The sequence below is a fragment of the Salvelinus alpinus genome, chromosome 3 (assembly GCF_045679555.1).
Source record: "Salvelinus alpinus chromosome 3, SLU_Salpinus.1, whole genome shotgun sequence".
Classification (NCBI taxonomy): domain Eukaryota; kingdom Metazoa; phylum Chordata; class Actinopteri; order Salmoniformes; family Salmonidae; genus Salvelinus; species Salvelinus alpinus.
The window spans coordinates 36,071,096-36,098,335 of record NC_092088.1 but is presented as its reverse complement, the minus strand read 5'-3'; the positions used below and the strand labels follow the sequence as shown (position 1 = coordinate 36,098,335).

The 27,240-nt window shown below is 40.7% G+C and overlaps 1 protein-coding gene across 1 annotated transcript in view; it reads right to left on the bottom strand.

Annotated features, from left to right (window-relative positions):
• Positions 1-609: 609 nt before the first annotated feature.
• Positions 610-27,240, bottom strand: part of LOC139570611 (stromal cell-derived factor 1-like) — a 37,546-nt gene continuing 10,915 nt past the window's right edge. Inside the window, exons 2-4 of the mRNA XM_071392615.1 lie at positions 23,646-23,763; positions 6,689-6,772; positions 610-944 (exon numbers count right to left, since the gene is read on the bottom strand). Coding sequence (XP_071248716.1) covers positions 917-944; positions 6,689-6,772; positions 23,646-23,763 — 230 coding nt within the window. The 3' untranslated portion in view covers positions 610-916. The remainder of the gene's footprint in view (positions 945-6,688; positions 6,773-23,645; positions 23,764-27,240) is intronic.

Here is a 27,240-nt window from a genome sequence, read left to right as displayed (position 1 = left end):
ATTAGTTGAGAACAGTTGTTTTAATTGTTCTAGCTAAAGTGCCTTCACTGGTAATGACTGTGAAGGAAATGTGACTGTTAAACCGCTATGGAATAAAAGTCCTGCTTCTGTACTACTGCTGTTCTCATTTGTTGCTCATATGGTAAGTACATATTTGTTGCATGAGAAATATAAGGAAAGTTATTACTGCAGCCAGTATAGGCATTCTGAAAAACACAAGGTTCATCATCAATGAATTACGTGGTGTCCGTGGCCGTTTCTGATGTGCGCAAGTGATGAAGCGATGTCCCATTCCCAAGTGTTATTATAGCTCTCCCTACCACTAGTTGCTCCATTTGAGTGCCACTCCCCCACCGAGGGACACTCGAAAACGAGGGGGAGGGCTAAGGGTAGTATGTTCTAGTGGCTCTGCCATGCATGTGTGAACACCTCCATGCCCCTTGGATCTTTCCCAGAATGTACTGTTGAACCTTGTACACTCCCCAGGACAAGCTGATATAGTTGGATTGAGGCTTGAATCCTGTCATGAATCCTTCCTCTCTCACCATCTCAGCCCCATCAATGCCTACTTTAAGCCCAGTCCTAACTCCTGAATGACAGAGAAGCCGGTGGCCAAAACAGCAACAAAAAATTGCTCTTTACTGATGAAATAGTATAAGAAAAAATGGTATATACATAATTGATAAAAACATACACTCACACAGATATAATTGCACTTGGCACTAGCAGGGGTGGAGTCTATAAGGGGTGCAGGTGGTGATGGTAACAGGGGTGGTGGTTTTGGAAAGCCGTGGGTTGGATGGTTCCGCGATGGACAGGATAAGTGCTGTTCAGCGTGCGTGACGGGAGAGTACATGTTACATATTACAAGCTACACGTCTCATGTTACATATCTGTTGGTCTTCCTGCAGGCTCTCTAGTTGGTCTGCTTGGATTTCTTCATCCTGAAAGAACAAAACAGAGTATGAATATAAGACAGTTAACAGAGCCATCAATTTTTTTCCTGTTTCCTCCCTGTGAGTTCAGGTCAACCACTTGACTGTTGTGCCACTGTATTTAGATTAATGACTATTTGTTTTAGTTATAGTCTGCCTCCCAGAGTTATACTTGTCACATCTGCTACACCCTCTGGTGGTCATCCGGTGTCCTCTTGACCTGCAGTTCTCTCTCTCTTTAAAATGTGTGAAGATGTGTCTTCAGCATAATTTGAAATTCACGAGTAAAGATTTGCATGAACTCACTGTATGCAATAATATTGTTGAACATGATTTTTGAATGACTACCTCGTCTCTGTACCCAACACATACAATAATCTGTAAGGTCCCTCAGTTGAGCAGTGAATTTCAAACACTCATTTAACCACAAAGACCAGAGAGGTTTTCCATTGCCTCGCAAAGAAGGGCACCTATTGGTAGATGGGTAAACATAAAAAAGCAGACATTGAATATCACTTTGAGCATGGTGAATCAATACCGCCAGTCGCTACAAAGACACAGCCGTCCTTCCTAAATCCGTTGCCGGAGAGGAAGGAAACCTCTCAGGAATTTCACCATGAAGCCAATGGTGACTTTTAATCAGTTAGAGATTAATGGCTGTGATAGGAAAAAAACTGAGGATGGATCAACAATATTGTAGTGACTCCACAATACTAACCTAAATGACAGAGTGAAACGAAGGAAGCCTGTGCAGAATAAAAAATATTCCAAAACATGCATCCTGTTTGCAATAAGGCACTAAAGCAAATAAAATGTGGCAAAAAATGTACTTTATGTCCTGAATACAAAGCATTATGTTTGGGGCAAATCCAACACATCACTGGGTAGCATTCAAAATATTTTCCAACATGGTGATGGCTGCATTATGTTATGTGTATGCTTTTCATTGGCAAGGACTAGGGAGTTTTTTGGGGGGATAAAAAATAAACTAAATAGAGCTGGGAGAAACCTTTTCAGCAGGACAATAACCTGAAATCCAAGGCCAAATATACACTGTAGTTGCTTAACAAGATGACATTGAATGTTCCTGAGTGGCCTTGTTAAAGTTTGGACTTAAATCGGCTTGAAAACCTATGGCAAGACTTGAAAATGGCTGTCTAACAATGATCAACAACAAACTTGACAGAGCTTGAATCATTTTTAAAAGAATGATGTGCAAATGTTGTACAATCCTGGTGCGCAAAACTCTTAGATTTACCCAAAAACACTCACAGCTGTAATCGTTGCCGAATGTGATTCTAACATGTATTGACTCAGGGGTGTGAAAATGTATGTAAATTATATATATGCTGTATTTAATTTTCAATACATTTGCAAAAAATTCTAAAAACATGTTTTCACTTTGTCATTATGGGGTATTGTGTGTAGATGGGTGAGATTTTATTTTATTTTTTAATACATTTTGAATTCAGGCTGTATGACATCAAAATGTGTAATACAGAGTCTTGCAAAAGTATTCATCCCCCTTGGCGTGTTCCCTATTTTGTTGCATTACAACCTGTAATTTAAATATATTTTTATTTGGATTTCATGTAATGGACAAACACAAAATAGTCAAAATTGGTGAAGTGAAATGATTTTTTTTTTATTGTTTCAGTATATAACAGAAAAGTGGTGCGTTCATATGTATTCACCCCTTTCTATGAAGCACCTAAATAAGATCTGGTGCAACCAATTACCTTCAGAAGTCACATAATTAGTTAGATTGCACACAGGTGGACTTTATTTAAGTGTCACATGATCTCAGTATATATACACCTGTCCTGTAAGGCATGCAATACAACAAAACAAGGGGCACCACCAAGCAAGGGGTACTATGAAGACCAAGGAGCTCACCAAACAGGTCAGGGACAAAGTTGTGGAGAAGTACAGATCAGAGTTGGGTTTTTTTTAAATACCAGAAACTTTGAACATCCCACGGAGCACCATTACATCTATTATTAAAAAATATAAAGAATATGGCATCACAACAAACCTACCAAGAGAGGGCTGCCCACCAAAACTCACGGACCAAGCAAGGAGGGCATTAATCAGAGAGGCAACAAAGAGCCCGAAGATAACCCTGAAGGAACTGCAAAGCTCCAAATCAAATCAGCGGAAATTGGAGTATCTGTTCATAGGACCACTTTAAGCCGTACACTCCACAGAGCTGGGCTTTATGGAAGAGTGTCCAGAAAAAAATAAGAACACGTATTCCCGATGACCGAGTTCAAAGTAAAGGCAAAGTCGAGAACACATATACATAACATAGACGTCAGGTAGCTATATTTATAACATAGATGGTAATTTAATGGCATAGATGGTAAATGAACTTGACATCATGTCAGAGCAAGATTTGTGCTCATGTTTGAGGAAGTTTGAATTATGTGGGTGCGTCTCTAATTAGTATTCCTCTCTTAACCCTTACAGAGGAAGAAAACATATACAGTGGGGTCCAAAATTATTGACACCCTTGTATTGACACCCTTGATAAAGAGCAAAAATGAATGTATAAAATAAATAAAATACTGAGCTTTATACCATGGCATTGTTGAATATTCATTTCTGATTGTCTTGAAGGGCATTCTAGAGTGTGCATTATTTCCTTCTAACACACGGCATATCAGCACAGTAGAATTCAATGGCTATAGTTCATTCTTCTTTCATTCTTTCATTCTTAAGCTGCTTGAAAGCAAAAGTCGAATTAAAAAAATATATATATATATTTTGTTTTATTTAAAAAAAATTTTTTTTATCGAAATACATTTTCATAACAGCAAGCTAGGACTGATGGTTTGGTTACCACGGCAACTACAGTAGCTATCTAGTAAACTTGCTAGCTACTTCAGTAGATGTTGAATCCAATCAATCAAATTGATTTATGAAGCCCTTTTCAGCCGATGTCACAAAGTGCTATACAGAAACCCAGCCTAAAACCCCAAACAGCAAGCAATGCAGATGTAGAAGCACGGTGGCTAGGAAAAACTCCCTAGAACATATTTATACCGGCAAATTAATTAAACTATAGCCATGGTAGGGACAATCAACTCAGGGTTCTATGCGATCTCTGGAAACTAATGCAACTACGTGGAAGGTCAGTTCCACTCTGCTAGCGTGTCGTTGGACACACCTTCCACGTCGTTCATTATTTTCCATAGAATGCATAGCCCCTCATTGATTATCCCTTACATAGTGCATGCAACAAAAAAAAGAGGTAAAATAATATTATTTTGTACTAATACAATTGCTCAGAGAAAGAGATGTTGCTTCACAAAATGATTGACACCCTGTTTCCATTACCTTTCAAGGGACCCAGGACCAGTAGAAGCAAATAACCCCATAACATCAAAGATCCACCACCATATTTTAGAGTAGGTACCCAGCAAACCAAAATTGTTTCTATGAAAGTTCCCAGAACATTCGTTAGTTTACACAAATGTTTTCATAACACAAAAACTGTCCAGGTGTGCTGGTGATTGTACAATGTTTGTATAAAACATTCGCCTGACGTTGCAAGAACATTCTCAGAACACATTTAGTCTGTTCTTTAAAAGGTTCCCAGAATGCTTCATTAGGTTGTGGGAACAGTCTGGTGGGAACATTTAGGGGACATCACGAACGATATATTCCCAAAACACAAAAACTGTCCATTCGTGTGGAGGATATTGTTTCTTTTAGGGTGCAAAAACATATGTGTTCAAGCTATCCTGAATGTGACCAGACCATCTGATTTAGTTCAATGTAAAATATCTTACTGTTTTTGTAGAGCAGTCTGTGGCTGAGAGCCCAATCCTAATCATTTCATATTTGCAAAGATAACTCTGACTTTCCCCTGAATCATGTAGCCTAGGTCTATGAATGTCAATGGCAGACTAAAATTGGGATTTACACATGTATGCAGATCAATACCAGATTCGGCCATGAGCGTGTACTACTTTACTACTGTATGATTTGGAGAATTAAAAAATATATCTATATATTTTACCTTTATTTAACTAGGCAAGTCAGTTAACTTCTTATGGCTGCAGGGGCAGTATTGAGTAGCTTGGATGAAAGGTGCACAGAGGTGCCCAGAGTAAACGGCCTGCTCCTCAGTCATAGTTGCTAATATTTGCATATTATTATTAGTATTGGATAGAAAACACTCTGAAGTTTCTAAAAATGTTTGAATTATGTCTGTGAGTATAACAGAACTCATATGGCAGGCAAAAACCTGAGAAGTTCCACTTCCTGTTTGGATTTTTTCTGGGGTGGTAGATTTTCAACCAAGCTCTCATTGAAATTACGGCGAGATATTGATGAGTTTTCACTTCCTACGGCTTCCACTAGATGTCAACAGTCAATAGAACTTTGTCTGATGACTCTAATGTGAAGGGGGGCCGACGGAGACAGGAATTAGTCACCACTGCCACGAGCTGACCATGCTTTGACCACGCGCGTTCGCGTGATAGGCAGCTCCGTTCCATCGCTCAACTGAAGTCAATCTAATTCTCCGGGTTGGAACGTTATTCAAGATGTATGTTAACAACATTCTAAAGATTGATTCAGTACATCGTTTGACATGTTTCTACTGACTGTTGGAACTTTTGGACATTTCGTCACGTTATAGTGGACGCGCTTTGTGACTTTGGAATTGTTTACCAAACGCGCTAACCAAAGTAGCTAATTGGACATAAATAACGGACATTATCGAACAAATCAAGCATTTATTGTGGACCTGGGATTCCTAGGACTGCATTCTGATGAAGTTCATCAAAGGTAAGGAAACATTTATCATGTATTTTCTGGTTTCTGTTGACTCCAACATTTGGCTATTGTTCTGAGCGCTGTCTCAGATTATTGCATGATTTGCTTTTTCCGTAAAGTTTTTTTTAAATCTGACACAGCAGTTGCATTAAGGAGAGGTATATCTATAATTCCATGTGTATAACTTGTATTATCATCTACATTTATGATGAGTATTTCTGTTGAAACGATGTGGCTATGCAAAATCACCTGATGTTTTTGGAACTAGTGAATGTAACGCGCCAATGTAAACTCAGATTTTTTGATATAAATATGAACTTTATCAAACAATACATGCATGTTTTGTCTGATAACATGAAGTCCTATGAGTGTCATCTGATGAAGATCAAAGGTTAGTGATTCATTTTATCTCTATTTCTGCTTTTTGTGACTGCTATATTTCGCTGGAAAAATGGCTGTGCTTATTGTGGTTTGGTGGTGACCTAACAATCGTTTGTAGTGCTTTCGCTGAAAAGCATATTTGAAAATCAGACACTTTGGTGGGATTAACAACAAGATTACCTTTAAAATTATATAAAACACATGTATGTTTGAGGATTTTTAATTATGAGATTTCTGTTTGAATTTGGCGCCCTGCACTTTCACTGGCTGTTGTCATATCGATCCCGTTAGCGGGATGCAGCCATAAGAAGGACACATTCTTATTTTCAATGACGGCCTAGAAACAGTTGGTTAACAGCCAGGGGCAGAACAACAGATTTGTACCTTGTCAGCACAGGGATTCGAACTTGCAACCTTTCAGTTACTAGTCCAACGCTCTAACCACTAGGCTACCCTGCCGCCCCAGAATAGGGTGAATGACATTTTCAGGAAGACTGTAATTTTCCGTTACTCTCAGATACCATGTCTCTGTGTAGACATGAAGAGAATACTTTTTAGGTTACAGGTTCTCTCAAGGGGTTTCTTACTTGTTGAGGGCGTTATTCAGGTACTGCTGCAGCCACTTGGTCTCAGGGTTGATACAAACCTCCTTGTGGTTCTTCAGCTTGGCACTAAGAAGAGAGAAAAGAGAGAGGGGTAAGATTAATTGAGAGGGATGAGATTGATCGTTTCTGGTGCCCTGTTCCATTCCAGCACAGACTGGCTCAATTCCACCTCCATTCAAACCACATTTATGTGTAGTAACATGGAAAGCTGTGTATATGCACTGTTGAGGAGAGCTTGCAAGTAAGAATTTTACTGCACCGTTTTACTGCACTTGTATCCTGTGCACGTGACCAATAAACGTTGATTTGATATCTAACATCTACATGTGCTTATCTCTTAAACCAACCCTTGAGCAACTGAGCTGCATTCAGACTTGGAATTCTGAATGGGGGAGATATCTCTCTACATAAGCCATGGTTCTCGATATCTATATACAGTAACTGACTTAGTCAATAAACGTTAGTGTTACATAAATTGGCTGAACTCCACATTTCCTCCATATGTTTACCGGGTAAAGCTATGCTGGTCTGTCATCACCCCAGGTACATTCCATTGTTCTTATGTGTGTTCCCCAACCCCTATCCTCACACACCATTATCATGTTATCGCCTATCTGCCCTAGGCTAGAAGATTGAATTACCACTACCTTCTAAGTTTTACACAGTGACAACTGTGCATTTGGCTGTTTAGATAAAGAGATCCAGTCAATCTGTCACTCATAATGCTATCAACTAGTTAATTCCTCATCCCTATCCCTGTTTCCAGTGTTAAATAGTTCCCTGGGAGGAGATATGTTTCAAATGTAGCCAGGAATTCTACAGATAAACACATTAGAGAAGTGGAGATTTAAAGGTGTCACAGATTCTATTTACTGGAGACGTTTAAGCATTATGTTGTATTGGTTTTAATGATAGACAGTTCAAGATTGGTATTTAAAGGGATCCATGATCCATCCCCTCTTGCCCTTTGACGGAATAACCCTAACCATGTACCTATTGGCTATTTCCAGAATAACCTGTGGCAATTGGCTTAGTCCAGAATAACCCTAATCTATTTGCAGATGGGTCATGGGTTAGATCATGTGTCTCTCTGGGGGGTCAATGCTTGAAGTGTGTAGTACACATGTTATGAACACATGTTTTTCTTTTCCAAGATGGCATAGCAGTGGGGATGTCTGTTTTGATTGTCCCGTCCCTTGCATATATCGTTTTTCTTTATAGATTTGATTTATTTATTTAAAATCTATTTTTCCATCTACGGACTGAACATACTCTCCTGCAACCAGCCTCACCCAATGTGGTATGGATCTGATATTTTTACACTTTTGAACCGGAAACCTCCTTCTGAAGCTAGCCAGCTAACTAGCTACAAGCTAGGACTCAGTTAGCGCTAGCGGTCATCGGCGTTAATTAACTCGGACTGCCAGCCTCAGCCCGGGCAACTCTTGCCAGCCTGCACAGTGCGATATCTACCCAGAGCATATCGGACTGCTTTTCTCTACCACATCTCCGAATTCCTACCGCAAGCTCTGAACCTTTACTCCAGATCATCAGAGGTAGCTAGCTGCTATCCGAGTCGCTACTCCTGTCTAACGTCTCTGTCCCGAAGCAAGCACCAGTTAGCCTGGAGCTAGCCTCGAGCTAGGCCCTTCTCCTGGCTAGCTGAAGAATTCCATCAGATAATTCCTGGGCTTCAATACCTCTTCTGCCAATTGGCCTGGACCTTTTGCTGCCGACACGGAGCCCCGTCGATCCATCACGACTGGTCTGCCGACATAACAGTCCGAGGGGGTTTCAGACTCTCCCATTGCGACGTCCCCCTGAGGCCCATCTGCAAGCATGCTTCCAGCCCCGGCCTGCTAGCTGTCTGAATCGCCGCGCCTCCAGCTCGCCTAGCTACTCAGTGGACCCTATGATCACTCGGCTACACATGCCTCTCCCTAATGTCAATATGCCTTGTCAACTGCTGTTTTGGTTAGTAATTTTGTCTTATTTCACTGTAGATTCTCCAGCCCTGCTCAATATGTCTTAGCTAGCCCTTATGTTCCACCCCACACACATGCAGTTACCGCACCTGACTTAAATGGTGCCTTTAGAGGCTCTCTCATCGTCACTCAATGCATAGGCTTACCTCCACTGTACTCACATCCTACCATACCCTTGTCTGTACATTATGCCTTGAATCTATTCTTCCGTGACCAGAAACCTGCTCCTTTTACTCTCTGTTCCGAACGCACTAGACGACCAGTTCTTTTAGCCTGTAACCGTACTCTTATGCTACTCCTCCTTTGTTCCTCTGGTGATGTAGAGGTTAACCCAGGCCCTGCAGCCCCCAGCATCACTCCCATTCCCCAGGCCCTCTCATTTGTTGACTTTTGTAACCATAAAAGCATTGATTTCATGCATGTTACCATTAGAAGCCTCCTCCCTAAGTTTGTTTTCCTCACTGCTTTTAGCACACTCCCCTAACCCAGATGTCCTAGCAGTGTCTGAATCCTGGCTTAGGAAGGCCACCAAAAATCCAGAAACTTCCATCCCTAACTATAACATTTTCCGACAAGATAGAACTCCCAAAGGGGGCGGAGTTGCAATCTACTGCAGATATAGCCTGCAGAGTTCTGTCATTACTATCCAGGTCTGTGCCCAAACAATTTGAGCTTCTACTTTTAAAAGTCCACCTTTCCAGAAACAAGTCTCTCACCGTTGCCGCTTGTTATAGACCCCCCTCGGCCCCCAGTTATGCCCTGGACACCAAATGTGAATTGAATTATATATCTTCAGAGTTCGTACTGTTAGGTGACCTAAACTGGGACATGCTTAACACCACGGCCATCCTACAATCTAAGTTTGAGGACATCTATCTCACACAAATCATCAAGGAACCTACCAGGTACAACCCTAAATCCGTAACTATGGGGCACCCTCTTAGATATCATCCTGACCAACCTGCCCTCTAAATACACCTCTGCTGTCTTCAACCAGGATCTCAGCGATCACTGCCTCATTGCCTGCGTGCGTAATGGGTACGCGGTCAAGCGACAACCCCTCATCACTGTCAAACACTCCCTAAAAGACTTCAGCGAGCAGGGCTTTCTAAATCGACCTGGCCCAGGTATCCTGGAAGGATATTGACCTCATCTCGTCAGTAGAGGATGCCTGGTCGCTCTTCAAAAGTGCTTTCCACTCCATCTTAAATAAGCATGCCCCATTCAAAAATGTAGAACTAAGAACAGATAAAGCCCTTGGTTCACCCCAGACTTGACTGCCCTTGACCAGCATAAAAATATAATGTCACGTACGGCATTAGCATCAAATAGCCCCCGCGATATGCAACATTTAAGGGAAGACAGGAACCAATATACTCAGTCAGTTAGGAAAGCAAACTATAGTTTTGGCAAGTCGGTTAGGGCATTTCTTTGTGCATGACACAAGTCATTTTTCCAACAAATGTTTCCTGTCAGATTATTTCACTATCACAATTCCAGTGGGTCAGAAGTTTATCCTATCCAATACATAGGCTAATTGACATAATTTGAGACAATTGGAGGTGTACCTGTGGATGTATTTCGAGGCCTACCTTCAAACTCAGTGTATCTTTGCTTGACATTATGGGAAAATAAAAATAAATCAGCCAAGACCTCATTAAAAAAAATGTGGACCTCCACAAGTCTGGTTCATCCTTGGGAGCAATTTCCAAACACCTGAAGGTATAACGTTCATCTGTACAAACAATAGTACGCAAGTATAAACACCATGGGACCACGCAGCCATCATACCACTCAGGAAGGAGACGCGTTCTGTCTCCTAGAAATGAACGTACCTTCGTGCGAAAAGTGCAAATCATTCCAAGAACAACAGCAAAGGACCTTGTGAAGTTGCTGGAGGAAACCGGTACAAAAGTATCTGTATCCACAGTAAAACAAGTCCTATACTGACATAACCTGAAAGGCCACTCAGCAAGGAAGAAGCCACTGCTTCAAATCCGCCATAAAAAGCCAGACTATGGTTGGCAACTGCACATGGGGACAAAGATCGTACTTTTTGGAGAAATGTCCTCTGGTCTGATGAAACAAAAATAGAACTGTTTGGCCATAATGACCATCGTTATGTTTGGAGGAAAAAGGGGGAAGCTTGCAAGCCGAAGAACACCATCCCAGCCACGAAGCACGGGTGGCAGCATCATGTTGTGGGGGTGCTTTGCTGCGGGAGGGACTGGTGCACTTCACAAAATGGATGGCATCATGAAGTAGGAAAATTATGTGGATATATTGAAGCAACATCTCAAGACATCAGTCAGGAGGAGGTTAAAGCTTGGTCGCAAATGGGTCTTCCGAATGGACAATGACCCCAAGCATACTTCCAAAGTTGTAGCAAAATGGCTTAAGGACAACAAAGTCAAGATATTGGAGTGGCCATCACAAAGTCTTGACCCCAATCCTATAGAACATTTGTGGGCAGAACAGAAAAAGTGTGTGCGAGCAAGGAGGCCTACAAACCTGACTCAGTTACACCAGCTCTGTCAGGGGGAATGGGTCAAAATTCACCCAACTTATTGTGGGAAGCTTGTGGAAGGCTACCCAAAACATTTGACCCTGGGAATGTGATGAAATAAATAAAAGCTGAAATAAATCATTCTCTCAACAATTATTCTGACATATCACATTCTTAAAATAAAGTGATCTAACTGACCTAAGACACAGACTTTTTACTAGGATTAAATGTCAGGAATTGTGAAAAACTGAGTTTAAATGATTTGGCTAAGGTGTATGTAAACTTCCGACTTGAACTGTATATTTTACGGACACAGTACATTTGACATTAGTTATCTTGGTGTTTTTAATCCCACACTTCAGCCCCACTCAACCCGTCCCATCTATTTCTGAACACGATCCAGTTTTTATTTCTTTTTGAGATATATTTTTCAACTGTGCAGTGATGTTTCACAAAAGTTCTAAACCTTTTTATTCTCATAGTTTCTACAGATTGTAAATTAAAGATGAAAATAGTTGCTGACATTATTATTATTATATTATTGATTGATTATGATTTTTCAAATGACCCAGCAGTGCTATTAGCTCCAGAGTTAGCTCCAGAAAAATGTTGCAATTCTTAAGCCATTCCTGAACCTGAGACCAAAAACAATCTACATATGGACAGCACCAAATCAAATGATCTAACGATTCTGTCTCTTCGCAGCAAAATCTCCAGAGCTGGGATGGTTGGATCTCCCATATAAACTCAGCAAAAAAAGAAACGTCCCTTTTTCAGGACCCTGTCTTTCAAAGAGAAATTCGTAAAAATCCAAATAACTTCACAGATCTTCATTGTAAAGGGTTTAAACACTGTTTCCCATGCTTGTTCAATGAACCATAAACAATTAATGAACATGCACTTGTGGAACGGTCGTTAAGACACTAACAGCTTATAGATGGTAGTAAATTAAGGTCACAGTTATGAAAACTTACGACACTAAAGAGGCCTTTCTACTGACTCTGAAAAACACCAAAAGAATGATACCCAGGGTCACTGCTCAACTGCGTGAATATGCCTCTAGGCATGCTGCAAGGAGGCATGAGGACGTGGCCAGGGCAATAAATTGCAATGTCTGTACTGTGAGATGCCTAAGACAGCGCTATAGGGAGACAGGATGGACACCTGCACAGGATCGGTACATCAGAACATCACACCTGCGGGACAGGTACAGGATGGCAACAACAACTGCCCGAGTTACACGCACAATCCCTCCATCAGTGCTCAGACTGTCTGCAATAGGCTGAGAGAGGCTGGACTATGGGCTTGTGGGCCTGTTGTAAGGCAGGTCCTCACCAGACATCACTATCAACAACATCGCCTATGGGCACAAACCCACCGTCGCTGGACCAGAAAGGACTGGCAAAAGTGCTCTTCACTGACGAGTCGCGTTTTTGTCTCAACAGGGGTGATGGTCGTATTCGCATTTATCATCGAAGGAATAAGCGTTACACCGAGGCCTGTACTCTGGAGCGGGATCAATTTGGAGGTGGTGGGTACGTCACGGTCTGTGGCGGTGTGTCACAGCATCATCGGACTGAGCTTGTTGTCATTGCAGACAATCTCAACGCTGTGCATTACAGGGAAGACATCCTCCCTCATGTGGTACCCTTCCTGCAGGCTCATCCTGACATGACCCATAACAATGCCACCAGCCATACTGCTCGTTCTGTGCATGATTTCCTGCAAGACAGGAATGTCAGTGTTCTGCCATGGCCAGCAAAGAGCCCAGATTTTAATTCCATCGAGCACATCTGGGACCTGTTGGATCGGAGGGTGAGGGCTAGGGCCATTCCCCCCAGAAATGTCCGGGAACTTGCAAGTGCCTTGGTGGAAGAGCGGGGTAACATCTCGCAGCAAGAACTGGCAAATTTGGTGCAGTCCATGAGGAGAAGATGCACTGCATTACTTAATGCAGCTGGTGGCCACACCAGACACTGACTGTTAATTTTGACCCCCCCTTTGTTCAGGGACACATTCCATTTCTGTTAGTCACATGTCTGTGGCACTTGTTCAGTTTATGTCTCAGTTGTTGAATCTTGTTATGTTCATACAAATATTTACACATGTTAAGTTTGCTGAAAATAAACGCAATTGACAGCGAGAGGACGTTTTCTTTTTTTGCTGAGTTTATTATATGTAACCACTCAAATTCATATGAACTGCTATGGACACAATCACTGACTTATTTTCATTTTGTCTACTTGCGCCATTCTTCAATCTTGTTTGGGATATATTTTAGTTGACACACCTGTGTGATGTATCTGATATACAGTGAATCTTGTTATGTTCATTCAAATATTTACACATGTTAAGTTTGCTGAAAATAAGCTCAGTTGACAGTGAGAGGATGTTTATTTTTTTTGCTGAGGATATAACAGTTCATACATCATGTGCCATGGAATCGGTACATCGAAAAACTCTTCAACTATTTTGCAAACTATTGCACAGCTGTAAATGTTTTGGGTCCTGACATGAAACTGGTATACTTTTTTATTTATCACAATTTTCTTTAACCAATTTTGGTCTTTAATGCTGAGCCGACAGACAAGTTACTTACTTTTTCCCCCTTCCACTTGCCTCTTCCATTATTTGCGGTAATGCTGCAATTAGTTTGTTGTAATTTTGGGTAGAGCAGACATTTCCATATATTTTTGTTAGCTGCATGTGTGACATCTCCATCAGTACTATTTATTTTATAATTTACAAAAATCGTACTTTAAAAACAATATTAAATCAAAAAGTATTGTTTTTTAATCGATTAGTATATTTGAGTTTAACCACAATATTTTTTGTATTATTTGTTCTGTCTTGTCAGGGTGGATTAAACTGAAATTGCAACCAACTTTCTTTGGCTTGTTTTAAAAACAGTGACTTTTCTGAGATAAATTTATTTTCAATTAGACAGGTATTTTCCTTTACATGGTAGCAAGATCTTATTTATTTTGCAAACTTTCTATTAAAATGTACTGTACCGAGATCCTTTCTTTCAATCGGGATATGAATACCGAATAAATCCACATCACCGTCTGACCATTTTATTGGTAAACGACACGGTAATGTAAAAGTTTTTTTTGTGATCCAATATGTAATATAGTTCACGTGTCATAATTTGGTTTTAATCCAGAGAGGTTAGAAGAATTATCTAGATCCTTGATGAGGCTGTGGAGGGATCCAAATTGTGGATTTAAAAGAGAACATGAATCATCAGCATACAATGACACCTTTTTTTAAGGCCTGGATTTCTAGACCCTTTGATTTTATTGTTGGATCTGATTTTAATAGCTAACATTTCAATGACCATAATAAATGTAGATATGCCGATAGTGGACAACCTTGTTTTACTCCTCTTGACAGTTTAATACATTCTGAGAAGTAACCATTATTTACTATTTTAGACCTAGGGTTACTATACATAACTTTAACCCATTGTATAAGAGATTCCCCAAAATTGTTATATTTCAGGAATTTATATATGAATTCCAGTCGTACTTTATCAAAAGCCTTTTCACTGTCAGCTATTAAATCCCAGATTTGTAATAGTGTTCTATTGTTTACAATACTTGTCTTATATTATCTCCAATGTATCATCCATGTAGAAAACCTGTCTGATTATGATGAATAATATCAAACAATAATTTTTTTTAATCTATGCAGAATACTTTTTGCATCACAACACTGAGGTTTAAGGGGCCTCCAATTTTTTAAATGGACTGGATCTTTATATTTACCACTTGGGTCATGTTTCAGTAATAATGAAATCAGACCTTGTTGAGTATCTAATTATCTACAATTTTATAGGAGTGGTTAAAACATGCTAATAACGGTCCTCTGAGTACATAAAAAAAAGTTTTGGAATACAGTGGCTTGCAAAAGTATTCACCCCCCTTGGAATTCTTCCTATTTTGTTGCCTTACAACCTGGAATTAAAATTGATTTTGGGGGGGGGGGGTTGTATCATTTGATTTACACAACATGCCTACCACTTTGAAGATGCAAAATAAAGTCAATACTTTGTAGAGCTACCTTTCACAGCAATTACAGCTGCTAGTCTCTTGGGGCATGTCTCTATAAGATTGGCACATCTAGCCACTGGGATTTTTGTCCATTCTTCAAGGCAAAACTGCTCCAACTTCTTCAAGTTGGAGCATTTCCGTTCCAATTTTTACCAAACTCACTAAAAGTGGCAGTAATAAAGCCTCTCTTGAAAAAGCCAAACCTTGACCCGGAAAATATAAAAAACTATCGGCCTATATCGAATCTTCCATTCCTCTCAAAAAAAAAATTAAAAGCTGTTGCGCAGCAACTCACTGCCTTCCTGAAGACAAACAATGTATACGAAATGCTTCAGTCTGGTTTTAGACCCCATCATAGCACTGAGACTGCACTTGTGAAGGTGGTAAATGACCTTTTAATGGCGTCAGACCGAGGCTCTGCATCTGTCCTCGTGCTACTAGACCTTAGTGCTGCCTTTGACACCATCGATCACCACATTCTTTTGGAGAGACTGGAAACCCAAATTGGTCTACACGGACAAGTTCTGGCCTGGTTTAGATCTTATCTGTCGGAAAGATATCAGTTTGTCTCTGTGAATGGTTTGTCCTCTGACAAATCAACTGTACATTTCGGTGTTCCTCAAGGTTCCGTTTTAGGACCACTATTGTTTTCACTATATATTTTACCTCTTGGGGATGTTATTCGAAAACATAATGTTAACTTTCACTGCTATGCGGATGACACACAGCTGTACATTTCAATGAAACATGGTGAAGCCCCAAAATTGCCCTCCTTAGAAGCCTGTGTTTCAGACACAAGGAAGTGGATGGTTGAAAATGTTCTACTTTTAAACTCGGACAAAACAGAGATGCTTGTTCTAGGTCCCAAGAAACAAAGAGATCTTCTGTTAAATCTGACAATTAATCTTGATGGTTGTAAAGTCGTCTCAAATAAAACTGTGAAGGACCTCGGCGTTACTCTTGACCCTGATCTCTCTTTTGACGAACATATCAAGACTGTTTCAAGGACAGCTTTTTTCCATCTACGTAACATTGCAAAAATCAGAAATTTTCTGTCCAAAAATGATGCAGAAAAATGTATTAATGCATTTGTTACTTCTAGGTTAGACTACTGCAATGCTCTACTTTCCGGCTACCCGGATAAAGCACTAAATAAACTTCAGTTAGTGCTAAATACGGCTGCTAGAATCCTGACTAGAACCAAGAAATTTGATCATATTACTCCAGTGCTAGCTTCCCTACACTGGCTTCCTGTTAAGGCAAGGGCTGATTTCAAGGTTTTACTGTTAACCTATAAAGCGTTACATGGGCTTCCTCCTACCTATCTTTCCGAGTTGGTCCTGCCGTACATACCTACACGTACGCTACGGTCACAAGACGCAGGCCTCCTAATTGTCCCTAGAATTTCTAAGCAAACAGCTGGAGGCAGGGCTTTCTCCTATAGATCTCCATTTTTATGGAATGGTCTGCCTACCCATGTGAGAGACGCAGACTCGGTCTCAACCTTTAAGTCTTTACTGAAGACTTATCTCTTCAGTAGGTCATATGATTGAGTGTAGTCTGGCCCAGGAGTGTGAAGGTGAACGGAAAGGCTCTGGAGCAACGAACCGCCCTTGCTGTCTCTGCCTGGCCGGTTCCCCTCCACTGGGATTCTCTACCTCTAACCCTATTACAGGGGCTGAGTCACTGGCTTACTCGTGCTCTTTCATGCCGTCCCTAGGAGGGGTGCGTCACTTGAGTGGGTTGAGTTACTGACGTGATCTTCCTGTCTGGGTTGGCGCCCCCCCTTGGTTTGTGCTGTGGTGGAGATCTTTGTGGGCTATACTCGGCCTTGTCTCAGGATTGTAAGTTGGTGGTTGAAGATATCCCTCTAGTGGTGCGGGGGCTATGCTTTGGCAAAGTGGGTGGGGTTATATCCTTCCTGTTTGGCCCTGTCCGGGGGTATCATCGGATGGGCCCACAGTGTCTCCTGACCCCTCCTGTCTCAGCCTCCAGTATTTATGCTGCAGTAGTTTGTGTCGGGGGGCTAGGGCCAGTTGGTTATATCTGGAGTACTTCTCCTGTCTTATCCAGTGTCCTGTGTGAATTTAAGTATGCTCTCTCTAATTCTCTCCTTCTCTCTTTCTTTCTCTCTCTCGGAGGACCTGAGCCCTAGGACCATACGTCAGGACTACTGGGCATGATGACTCCTTGCTGTCCCCAGTCCACCTGGCCTTGCTGCTGTCCCAGTTTCAACTGTTCTGCCTGCGGTTATGGAACCCCTACCTGTCCCAGACCTGCTGTTTTCAACTCTTAATTATCGGCTATGAAAAGCCAACTGACATTTATTCCTGATTACTATTTGACCATGCTTGTCATTTATGAACATTTTGAACATCTTGGCTCTCTCTAATTCTCTCCTTCTCTCTTTCTTTCTCTCTCTCGGAGGAACTGAGCCCTAGGACCATACGTCAGGACTACCGGGCATGATGACTCCTTGCTGTCCCCAGTCCACCTGGCCTTGCTGCTGTCCCAGTTTCAACTGTTCTGCCTGCGGTTATGGAACCCCTACCTGTCCCAGACCTGCTGTTTTCAACTCTTAATTATCGGCTATGAAAAGCCAACTGACATTTATTCCTGATTATTATTTGACCATGCTTGTCATTTTTGAACATTTTGAACATCTTGGCCATGTTCTGTTATAATCTCCACCCGGCACAGCCAGAAGAGGACTGGTCACCCCTCATAGCCTGGTTCCTCTCTAGGTTTCTTCCTAGGTTTTGGCCTTTCTAGGGAGATTTTCCTAGCCACCGTGCTTCTACACCTGCATTGCTTGCTGTTTGGGGTTTTAGGCTGGGTTTCTGTACAGCACTTCGAGATATTAGCTGATGTACGAAGGGCTATATAAAATAAACTTGATTGATTGAAGTTGAATGGGTTCTACTGGTGTACAGCAATATTTAAGTCATACTACAGATTCTCAATTGGACTGAGGTCTGGGCTTTGACTAGGCCATTCCAAGACATTTAAATTATTCCCCTTAAACCACTCGAGTGTTGCTTTAGCAGTATGCTTATGGTCATTGTCCTGCTGGAAGGTGAACCTCTGTCCCAGTCTCAAATCTCTGGAAGACTGAAACAGGTTTCCCACAAGAATTTCCCTGTATTTAGCGCCATCCATCATTACTTCATTACTTCATTACTTCTGACCAGTTTCCCAGTCCCTGCCGATGATGGTGTTCTCAGGGTGATGCGGTGTTGGGTTTGCGCCAGACATGGAGTTTTCCTTGATGGCCAGAAATCTCAATTTTAGTCTAATCTGATCAGATTACCTCCTTCCATATGTTTGGGGAGTCTCCCACAGGCCTTTTGGCAAACAGTAAACGTGTTTGCAATTTTTTTTCTTTAAGCAATGGCTTTTTTTCTGGGCACTCTTCTGTAAAGCCCAGCTCTGTGGCGTGTACGGCTTAAAGTGGTCCTAGGGACAGATACTCCAATCTCTGCTGTGGAGATTTGCAGCTCCTTCAGGGTTATCTTTGGTCTCTTTGTTGCCTCTCTGATTAATGCCCTCCTTGCCTGTTCTGTGAGTTTGGTGGGCAGCCCTCTCTTGGCAGGCTTGTTGTGGTGCCATATTCTTTAAAAAATGTGTAATAGATTTAATGGTGCTCCGTGGGATGTTCAAAGTTTCTGATATTTTTTATAACCCAACTCTGATCTGTACTTCTCCACAACTTTGTCCCTGACCTGTTTGGAGAGGTCCTTGGACATCATGGTGCCGCTTGTTTGGTGGTGGTGCCGCTTGCGTAGTTGTATTGCATGCCTTTCAGAACAGGTGTATATATACTGAGATCATGTGACACTTAGATTGCACACAGGTGGACTTTATTTAACTAATTATGTGACTTTTGAAGGTAATTGGTTGCACCAGATCTTATTTAGTTTTTTTTCATTTCACTTCACCAATTTTGACTATTTTGTGTTTGTCCATTACATGAAATCCAAATAAAAATCTATTTAAATTACAGGTTGTAATGCAACAATAGGAAAAACGCCCAGGGAGATGAATACTTTTGCAAGGCACTGTACCTCAACTGGTATGCCATCCATCCCTAGAGTTTTCCCAGGCTTAAAGGCTTTAATTGCATCAAGAAGTTCCTCCCTTGGCCTTCACATGAGTCTTTCTGTATAGCTGTTAATTTTAGATTATTAATAGAAAAAAATTCATACAATTAACTTTGGTTAGTGGAGATGGAGGAGACTGAAATGAAAACATACAAAGTACTGTGCTTTCTCTTTCAAAATATTGTTTGGTAAATCATGGGGGACTCTGTCATTTAACAAGTTTCAGTAAATTATTTTTGGTAGCATTTCTATGTTGAAGATAAAACAATTATTTGGTGCATTTCCCCCCATATTCCATCCAGTTCGGTTTATTTTTTATAATATATTAGACTTGATCTTTCTTGAATAAGTTCCTCGATTTATTTATTTATTTTTTTCTAACTTATTCTGTGCCTCTATATTTAAATATGAGTAATGAATTGCATGGCCTCTAAAGGCACATTTAAACGTGTCCTATACAATAATGGGATCTGCTGTACCTATGTTATGTCGGAAAAAGTCAGTAATGAATTCTTCTGTACTAGTTAAAAACAAGTTATCATCCAATAAGCTTTGATTACATTTCCAATATCCTCCCCGACATGAAAATTCTGTAAGCGTAATGTATATGCAAATCATTTGATGGTCCGACCGCATTCTGTCCACTATAAACACTTTCTAAACTTTTGGTGCCAGCAAGAATGACATAAGAAAGTAGTCAAGACGACTAGCTTGATTGAGCTTCCACCATGTATATCTCAATTGGTCAGGATTTGTAAGCCTCCATATATCCACAATATTCATGATTTCCTTAAGTGCATGTGGGTGATAGTTTGTTTATGGTCCAATAACATATTTAAAATAATCCGTCTACCTTGCGGATCTGTTTGGACAATTTTCAAATTCGGATCAAAATTACTGTTAATAACATTACCCCTTTGGAGTTTCTTTGCCCATGGGAGAAGTATACGTAGTAATGAATTGTAGTAAGCAAAAAAGTGTTCTATTATATTTGAGATTCTTCAAAGTAGCCACCCTTTGTCTTGGTGACAGCTTTGCACACTCTTGGCATTTTCTCAACCAGCTTCACCTGGAATGCTTTTCCAACAGTCTTGAAGGAGTTCCCACATATGCTGAGCACTTGTTGGCTGCTTTTCCTTCACTCTGCAGTCCAACTCATCCCAAACCATCTCAATTGGGTTGGAGGTGTGTTGGGTCATTGTCCTGTTGGAAAACAAATGGTAGTCCCACTAGATGCAAACCAGATGGGATGGCGTATCGCTGCAGAATGCTGTGGTAGCCATGCTGTTTATGTGCCTTTGGTTGGAACCAAAAATCTCAAATTTGGACTCATCAGACCAATGGACAGATTTCCACCGGTCTAAATGTCCATTGCTTGTGTTTCATGGCCAAAGAAAGCAAGTCTCTTCTTATTATTGGTGTTCTTTAGTAGTGTTTTTTTTGCCGCAAAACCATGAAGGCCTGATTCACGCAGTCTCCTCTGAACAGTTGATGTTGAGATGTGTCTGTTACTTGAACTCTGTGAAGCATTTCTGCGATTTCTGAGACTGGTAACTCTAACTTCCCTCTGCAGCAGAGATATCTGTGGATCTTCCTATACTGTGGCAGTCCTCATGAGAGCCAGTTTCATCATTGCGCTTGATGGTTTTTGAAATTTTCCGAATTGACTGACCTTCATGCCTTAAAGTAATGATGGACTGTCGTTTCTCTTTGCATATTTGAGCTGTTCTTGCCATAATATGGACTTGGTCTTTTACCAAATAAGACTATATTCTGTATACCACCTCTACCTTGTCACAACACAACTGGCTCAAACACATCAAGAAGGAAAGAAATTCCACAAATGACCTTTTAACAAGGCACACCTGTTAATTGAAATGCATTCCAGGTGACTACCTCATGAAGCTGGTTGAGAGAATGCCAAGAGTGTGCAAAGCTGTCATCAAGAATCTCAAATATAAAATATATTTTGATTTGTTTTAAACAAATGTGGTTACTACATGATTCCATCTGTGTTATTTCATAATGTTGATGTCTTCACTATTATTCTACAATGTAGAAAATAGTAAAAATAAAGAAAAACCCTTAAATGAGTAGGTGTGTCCAAACTTTTGGCTGGTACTGTATATATATTAAAAGATGTTTCATATCTTAATTTATTTCCACAATTAACTAATAACATGTGTAATAATGTAGGCAGTTAATGTGAAGGATTTGTTACCAGGATTGCAATTATTATTTTGGCAAACAATTATTGTGATTCATCCTATATTGTCCCAAACATCATTACCCCATAGCAACATATGTGGGATACATACACACACACACTCTCCACCCTTCCCCCATAAACAACCACAAGCTCTGATGTTCAACAGTTGTTCCATCCCCGAGCCCAACTCTAGAAAATACTTGATGTGCGAAAGCATATACGCTTGTAGCTGATTGAGACGGCATGCAACATTTAGCATGTATGGGAAGATTTGATTAACCAATGCCAAGTCCTAGCTGATGGAGCTCAGATACACCCCCTTCCCTTGAAACACACACACACACACACACGCTGGTCCCCCATTTTGACCATTTCCCCAAGTATCTCTGTGCAGACAGAACGTTGATACATTTTTGCCACCAGGGCCACAATAATTTGCCCCCTCTCTGATTATCTGAGTGTGACCTCCTCCCCATGGGTTACTGTAGTTATTGTTGCCAGCACTGCTATGTTGTCCCCTTGATCGAGGCACTTAAACCCCCCACAACAACAGTTCCCTGAGCGCCCAGTGTGGCAGACCCCACACCTCTCCAAAAACCTGTATATGTATGTGTGTCTTTCAGATGGTTGGGTTAGAAGCAGAAGTCAATTTCAGTTGGACCTTGTGTGCAAATGACCAATAAAGTGATCTTAATCTTATAATGTTGAGCAGTACCAGACCCTGTGAGTTAGGAGTTAGAGAAAAGCCAGTGCGTGAGAACACAGACCAATTATTTAGAGAAAAACAAAACTGCATCCAATTCCCAACCCCCCTCACTCACACAAACACTCACTCTTTTTCACAATAACGCTTCCTGTGGATGTGTCTAATTATGTGTGCATGGCGTACAGAATGGACAATGAGATGGGCATAAGCAGTGTGTGTGTGTGTATGTGTGTGCGCGCGCGCCTCCTTTCACTGGCTGTCAGCTCCATGAGATTGATGGTATGAAATGTCCAAACAGAAGGAGAGACCGGTCACCCCTTTCAGAGCCATAAGGTCTTGGGTGTGTGTGTGTGTGTGTGTGCATGATTTTTCAAAATGTGGAGTTTTTGTAAGACCCCAGGACATCGGGAGATGGCGTCAAATCTGTCCACTACGGGCAACATTTACATTTTTTTGTGGTGAACCCGGGTCTATAAAAGAGCAGTCAGCTGCTTAGACCACCGGTACATTCATCCATAAGGACTTTGCAAGGCCAGTCTTAATTAATGGCTAAACTAAACAATGGAGTTGTTTTTCTGAACTTAAACAATCAGAATGAATGCCTGAATAAAATTAACCCTATCCCTAACCAAATGGAATTAATGCCTGACTGTTTTACTTAAAGCTGCAATATGTAATTTGGGTGACCCGACCAAATTCACATAGAAATGTGAGTTATAGATCTGTCATTGAAAGTACGTCTAAGAAGCGGTACATCTGGTCTATGTGCACAATTTCTATGCTGCACATGCTTAAGTTAAATTTTTGCGTCTTTTACTTTCGGTCGGTTTTGTACACCCACTTCAAACAGCTGAAAATACAATATTTTTGGTTATGGAAAATGTATTTCACAGCTGTTAAGATGGTACAATGATTCTCCACACATTGACTGCTTTTTGGTCACATAAACTGAAAGGAGGCAAACTATTAGAATTTTAGCAACCAGGAAATGGCTTAGCAATTTCTGCATATTTCATCTTTAACGAAGTCAGAATCAATGCCTAAATCAAGGCATTGGTCACAATGGGACTCCCCTGTTGAAATAAAGGTAAAACAAGATCAATCAAAACCGGCCACTAGAGGCAACGGTGAGCACTACTATCATGAAGTAGGCTTGGCTTTTGCTAGGGTGTTGTGGATGGCAGATGGGCGGATGCTGGATTCAAAGGTCATGTGTTCAATCCCAGTGATAGGCACTGCGGTATCAACAAACACTTCAAATTTTGACGTTTGGTGCAACTTCGAAATTTGACGTTTGGAGAAATGTCTATTTTGCAGTGAGACTCTGACAGCTTGTTGTGTGATCTTGTCTGTACATGTGTGCCTTGGAGGTACTCACATCACTTGGAAGGGGCAGTTGGGTGTGTGTAGGAACTTCAGTTCTCGGATGTTGCGCTGGGGGACGGTGTTGACTGTAGAACGACACCAACACCTCTCCACCAGACTGATGGGTTTAGCTGAAGAGGGGGTTGAACAGAGAATATGAATGTAATGTACAGTAACATGAATATAATATCCTTCAACTACACATTTTGCATTGGAGAGTAGAGAAATTGTTGCAGTTTTAAAGCAAACTGTCTGCCGTTCTACACATTTTTGTCACAGTGCGGAGAGAAGTTAAGCAGTTTTAAAGCTCATTTCCTGCAATTCTACACATTTTGTCAAGACTTATGCCATGTTAATGATATCTGGGTGAGAGGGATTAACCAAATCAAGGGAGGCCTCCTGGAGGTCATGGCCCCTGGGCACATGACCAGCATGCTCGTTTAGATAACTGGCTAGACTAACTTACCAATCCAAAAAATTATAGCTGGCATGGCTAATTGAGTGACGGTCAGTGACTGACATAACAGAAAAACTGCTGATGCAGAACCAAATTTGAAACTTGCACCTTGTGTATTATACTATTCTAACACGCAACACGCAACCTCAACTCATTTGAGATGGTTTGGGATGAGTTGGACTGCAGAGTAAAGGAAAAGCAGCCAACAAGTGCTCAGCATATGTGAGAACTCCTTCAAGACTGTTGGAAAAGCATTCCATGTGAAGCTGGTTGAGAGAATTCCAAGAGTGTGCAAAGCTGTCATCAAGGCAAAGGGTGGCTACTTTGAAGATTCTCAAATATGAAATATATTTTGATTTGTTTAACAATTTTTGATTACTACATGATTCCATATGTGTTATTTCATAGTTTTGATGTCTTCAATATTATTCTACAATGTAGAAAATAGTAAAAATAAAGAAAAACCCTGGAATGAGCAGGTGTCCAAACTTTTGACTGGTACTGTACATATATTTATTTTATTGTCAGGGGGTCCCTAGCAGCCGGGGGCCCTAAGCAACTGCTTAAGTCAATGAGAAACATCTACAGTAAGAGATAAGTGGAGAATATGAATACATTTACATTTACATTACATTTAAGTCATTTAGCAGACGCTCTTATCCAGAGCGACTTACAAATTGGTGCATTCACCTTATGATATCCAGTGGAACAACCACTTTACAATAGTGCATCTAACTCTTTTAAGGGGGGGGGGTTAGAAGGATTACTTTATCCTATCCTAGGTATTCCTTAAAGAGGTGGGGTTTCAGGTGTCTCCGGAAGGTGGTGATTGACTCCGCTGACCTGGCGTCGTGAGGGAGTTTGTTCCACCATTGGGGTGCCAATATAATACAACCACAGTCTCAGAAAATAGGAGAACCCAAGGCCTAGTCAAATAATACAGTCAGAGATGAGCAAGGCATCATTATACTACTAAACCCCTCACTTTCTTACTTTCTCTCTCACACATGTATATTATGCAGTGAGTGTGTTTGGTTAGTAAATCATGTTTGGTAAGCTTTGTATTTTCTTTAACTTGGTGATGCGGTGGATGTTTGAAATCATTTAACAGAATGTTCCAATATCAGACCGACAGTAGGCTACTGTTCTGTGGTTAATCATACCATTTTCTTGACAAGGACATTTCACAAATCACAAGGAATTGTGATTAGAAATACAAAGTCGATAATTTACCAAACAACAAATAAACATATTGTGATAAAGACTTTAATAGCCCATTATTTGTTGAACATTTTTGAAGCTAAAAAGGTAATTTAATGAGTGTAGGTCTAGTCCTAATTCAATTTCATACCACATTAAGTTCAGTGTTTAGGGCGTTCACTGCTCTAGAATGTAGAGAAAAACGGAGCAATTCAATAGCGATACTATGAAAGTAATGTCAAAACCTTGTTTTCTTTTGCCCTATGTCATTATAAATCACATTGAATGAATCATTAGCTTGTTCTCTACAATAGTATAACCTTAATATACATATACTTGACAGTTGTTGATGAAATAACGTTAATTTGCTTTCCATGGCATTGTTGAATACTAATTCCTGATTGGCTTGAAGTGTATTCTAGAGCGTGCATTATTTCCCTGTAATGAACAGTACATCAGCATGGTAGCAATGGCTGTAGTTACTTCTTACATGGTTTGTTTGAGCTGCTTTTTAAAGCAAAAGTCGAATTAAAAACGTTATTGGCATTGTTGAATTCGATTTTCATAATAGCAAACTAGGGCTACATTCCAAACACTTAAGACACACCTTCTCCCGTCAACCCTCAAATTAAATGGACACTTCTGATGACATCATGACGTCTGACGAGTTTACACTTGCAGGGCAAGGGGATGAGGGAGGAAGCAATGAATTTTAAATGGACCGCCCTTGGCAGGAAATTTGTCGCGGGTTCATCCCGCAAAGATTGTGACCCATCATGTGCATGAGTAGCACAATTTCAAACTTACTTACATTTGTTTTTATATACGCATGTATGTTGACTTCTCCATATTAATGTTGGTTTTAAGTTGACTGACTTTTCTTAGCGGGTGTACAATCATCGCGAATTGAATTATGGGGCGTTTCAGGCCCGAAGTGAACATAATTCTATACTCGCAAACTCCATTAAAAACGAGGGCTGAGGGGCTTACGATTCCCCCAATGGCATAAGGCGAGGGTATGTCTTTTGAGTTTGAAAGGGCTAAACTAGCATGTCTGTTTGGTTACCATGGCAACTACTGTAGCTATCTACTAAACTTGCTAGCTACTTCAGTGGATGTTGAACAGATTTCTAGTGGCAAATGTTTTCAATTATAACCATTGTATAAAAGAGAATGCAACTCCGTGGAAGGTCAGTTCCACTCCGCTAGTGAGTCGCAACCTCCAAGTCGTTCATTATTTTCCATAGAACGCATAGCCCCTTGTTGATAAAACAAGTGACCAATGCTAGTTTAGACCGTGCCGCTCTTTGTTGTATCTCTTCTATATTTGTGGTTGGGAGGTGGTACCATTTGGAGGTATTTACACAGGATGGACAAATCAAAATTAACTTAATAACCTCATAATTTTGATCTCCAGATCCTTGTTTTTCATTAGCTATATTGGCAATCAATATACGCTGAGAGGGGCCATTTCTATGGCGATTTAAAGGGAAAGACTCAGAAATACACAATGAAAACAGGAACATATCGCCTTTGCGGAGGTTGGATATTGAAATTCAGTCTGTTAGCTTTGTAAATAAATATATATTTAGTCCCTATGTTTGTATTCTGCAGATTTCATTTTAAAAACGTCTGTTGACGTTCGAAGGGCTCCCGAGTGGCGCAGCTGTCTAATTTGTTCTTAACTGGCTTGCCTACTTAGATAAAATGTTCAATAAAAAAAACATTTTAAAAAGGTAGCAGCGTTCTGTCGTGGAGCAGCGCCACAGAGTTCTATAGAGAAGTGACCACTTTTTGATCATGTCCGTGATGGACATTACATTCACTCCAAACATGCTAAATTCTCAGAGTTATATCGTCTGGAACTTTTGAACCATTCACTGAGTATACCACACATTAGGAACACCTTCCTAATATTAATAAGCACCCCCCCCCCCATGTTGACTCCTAT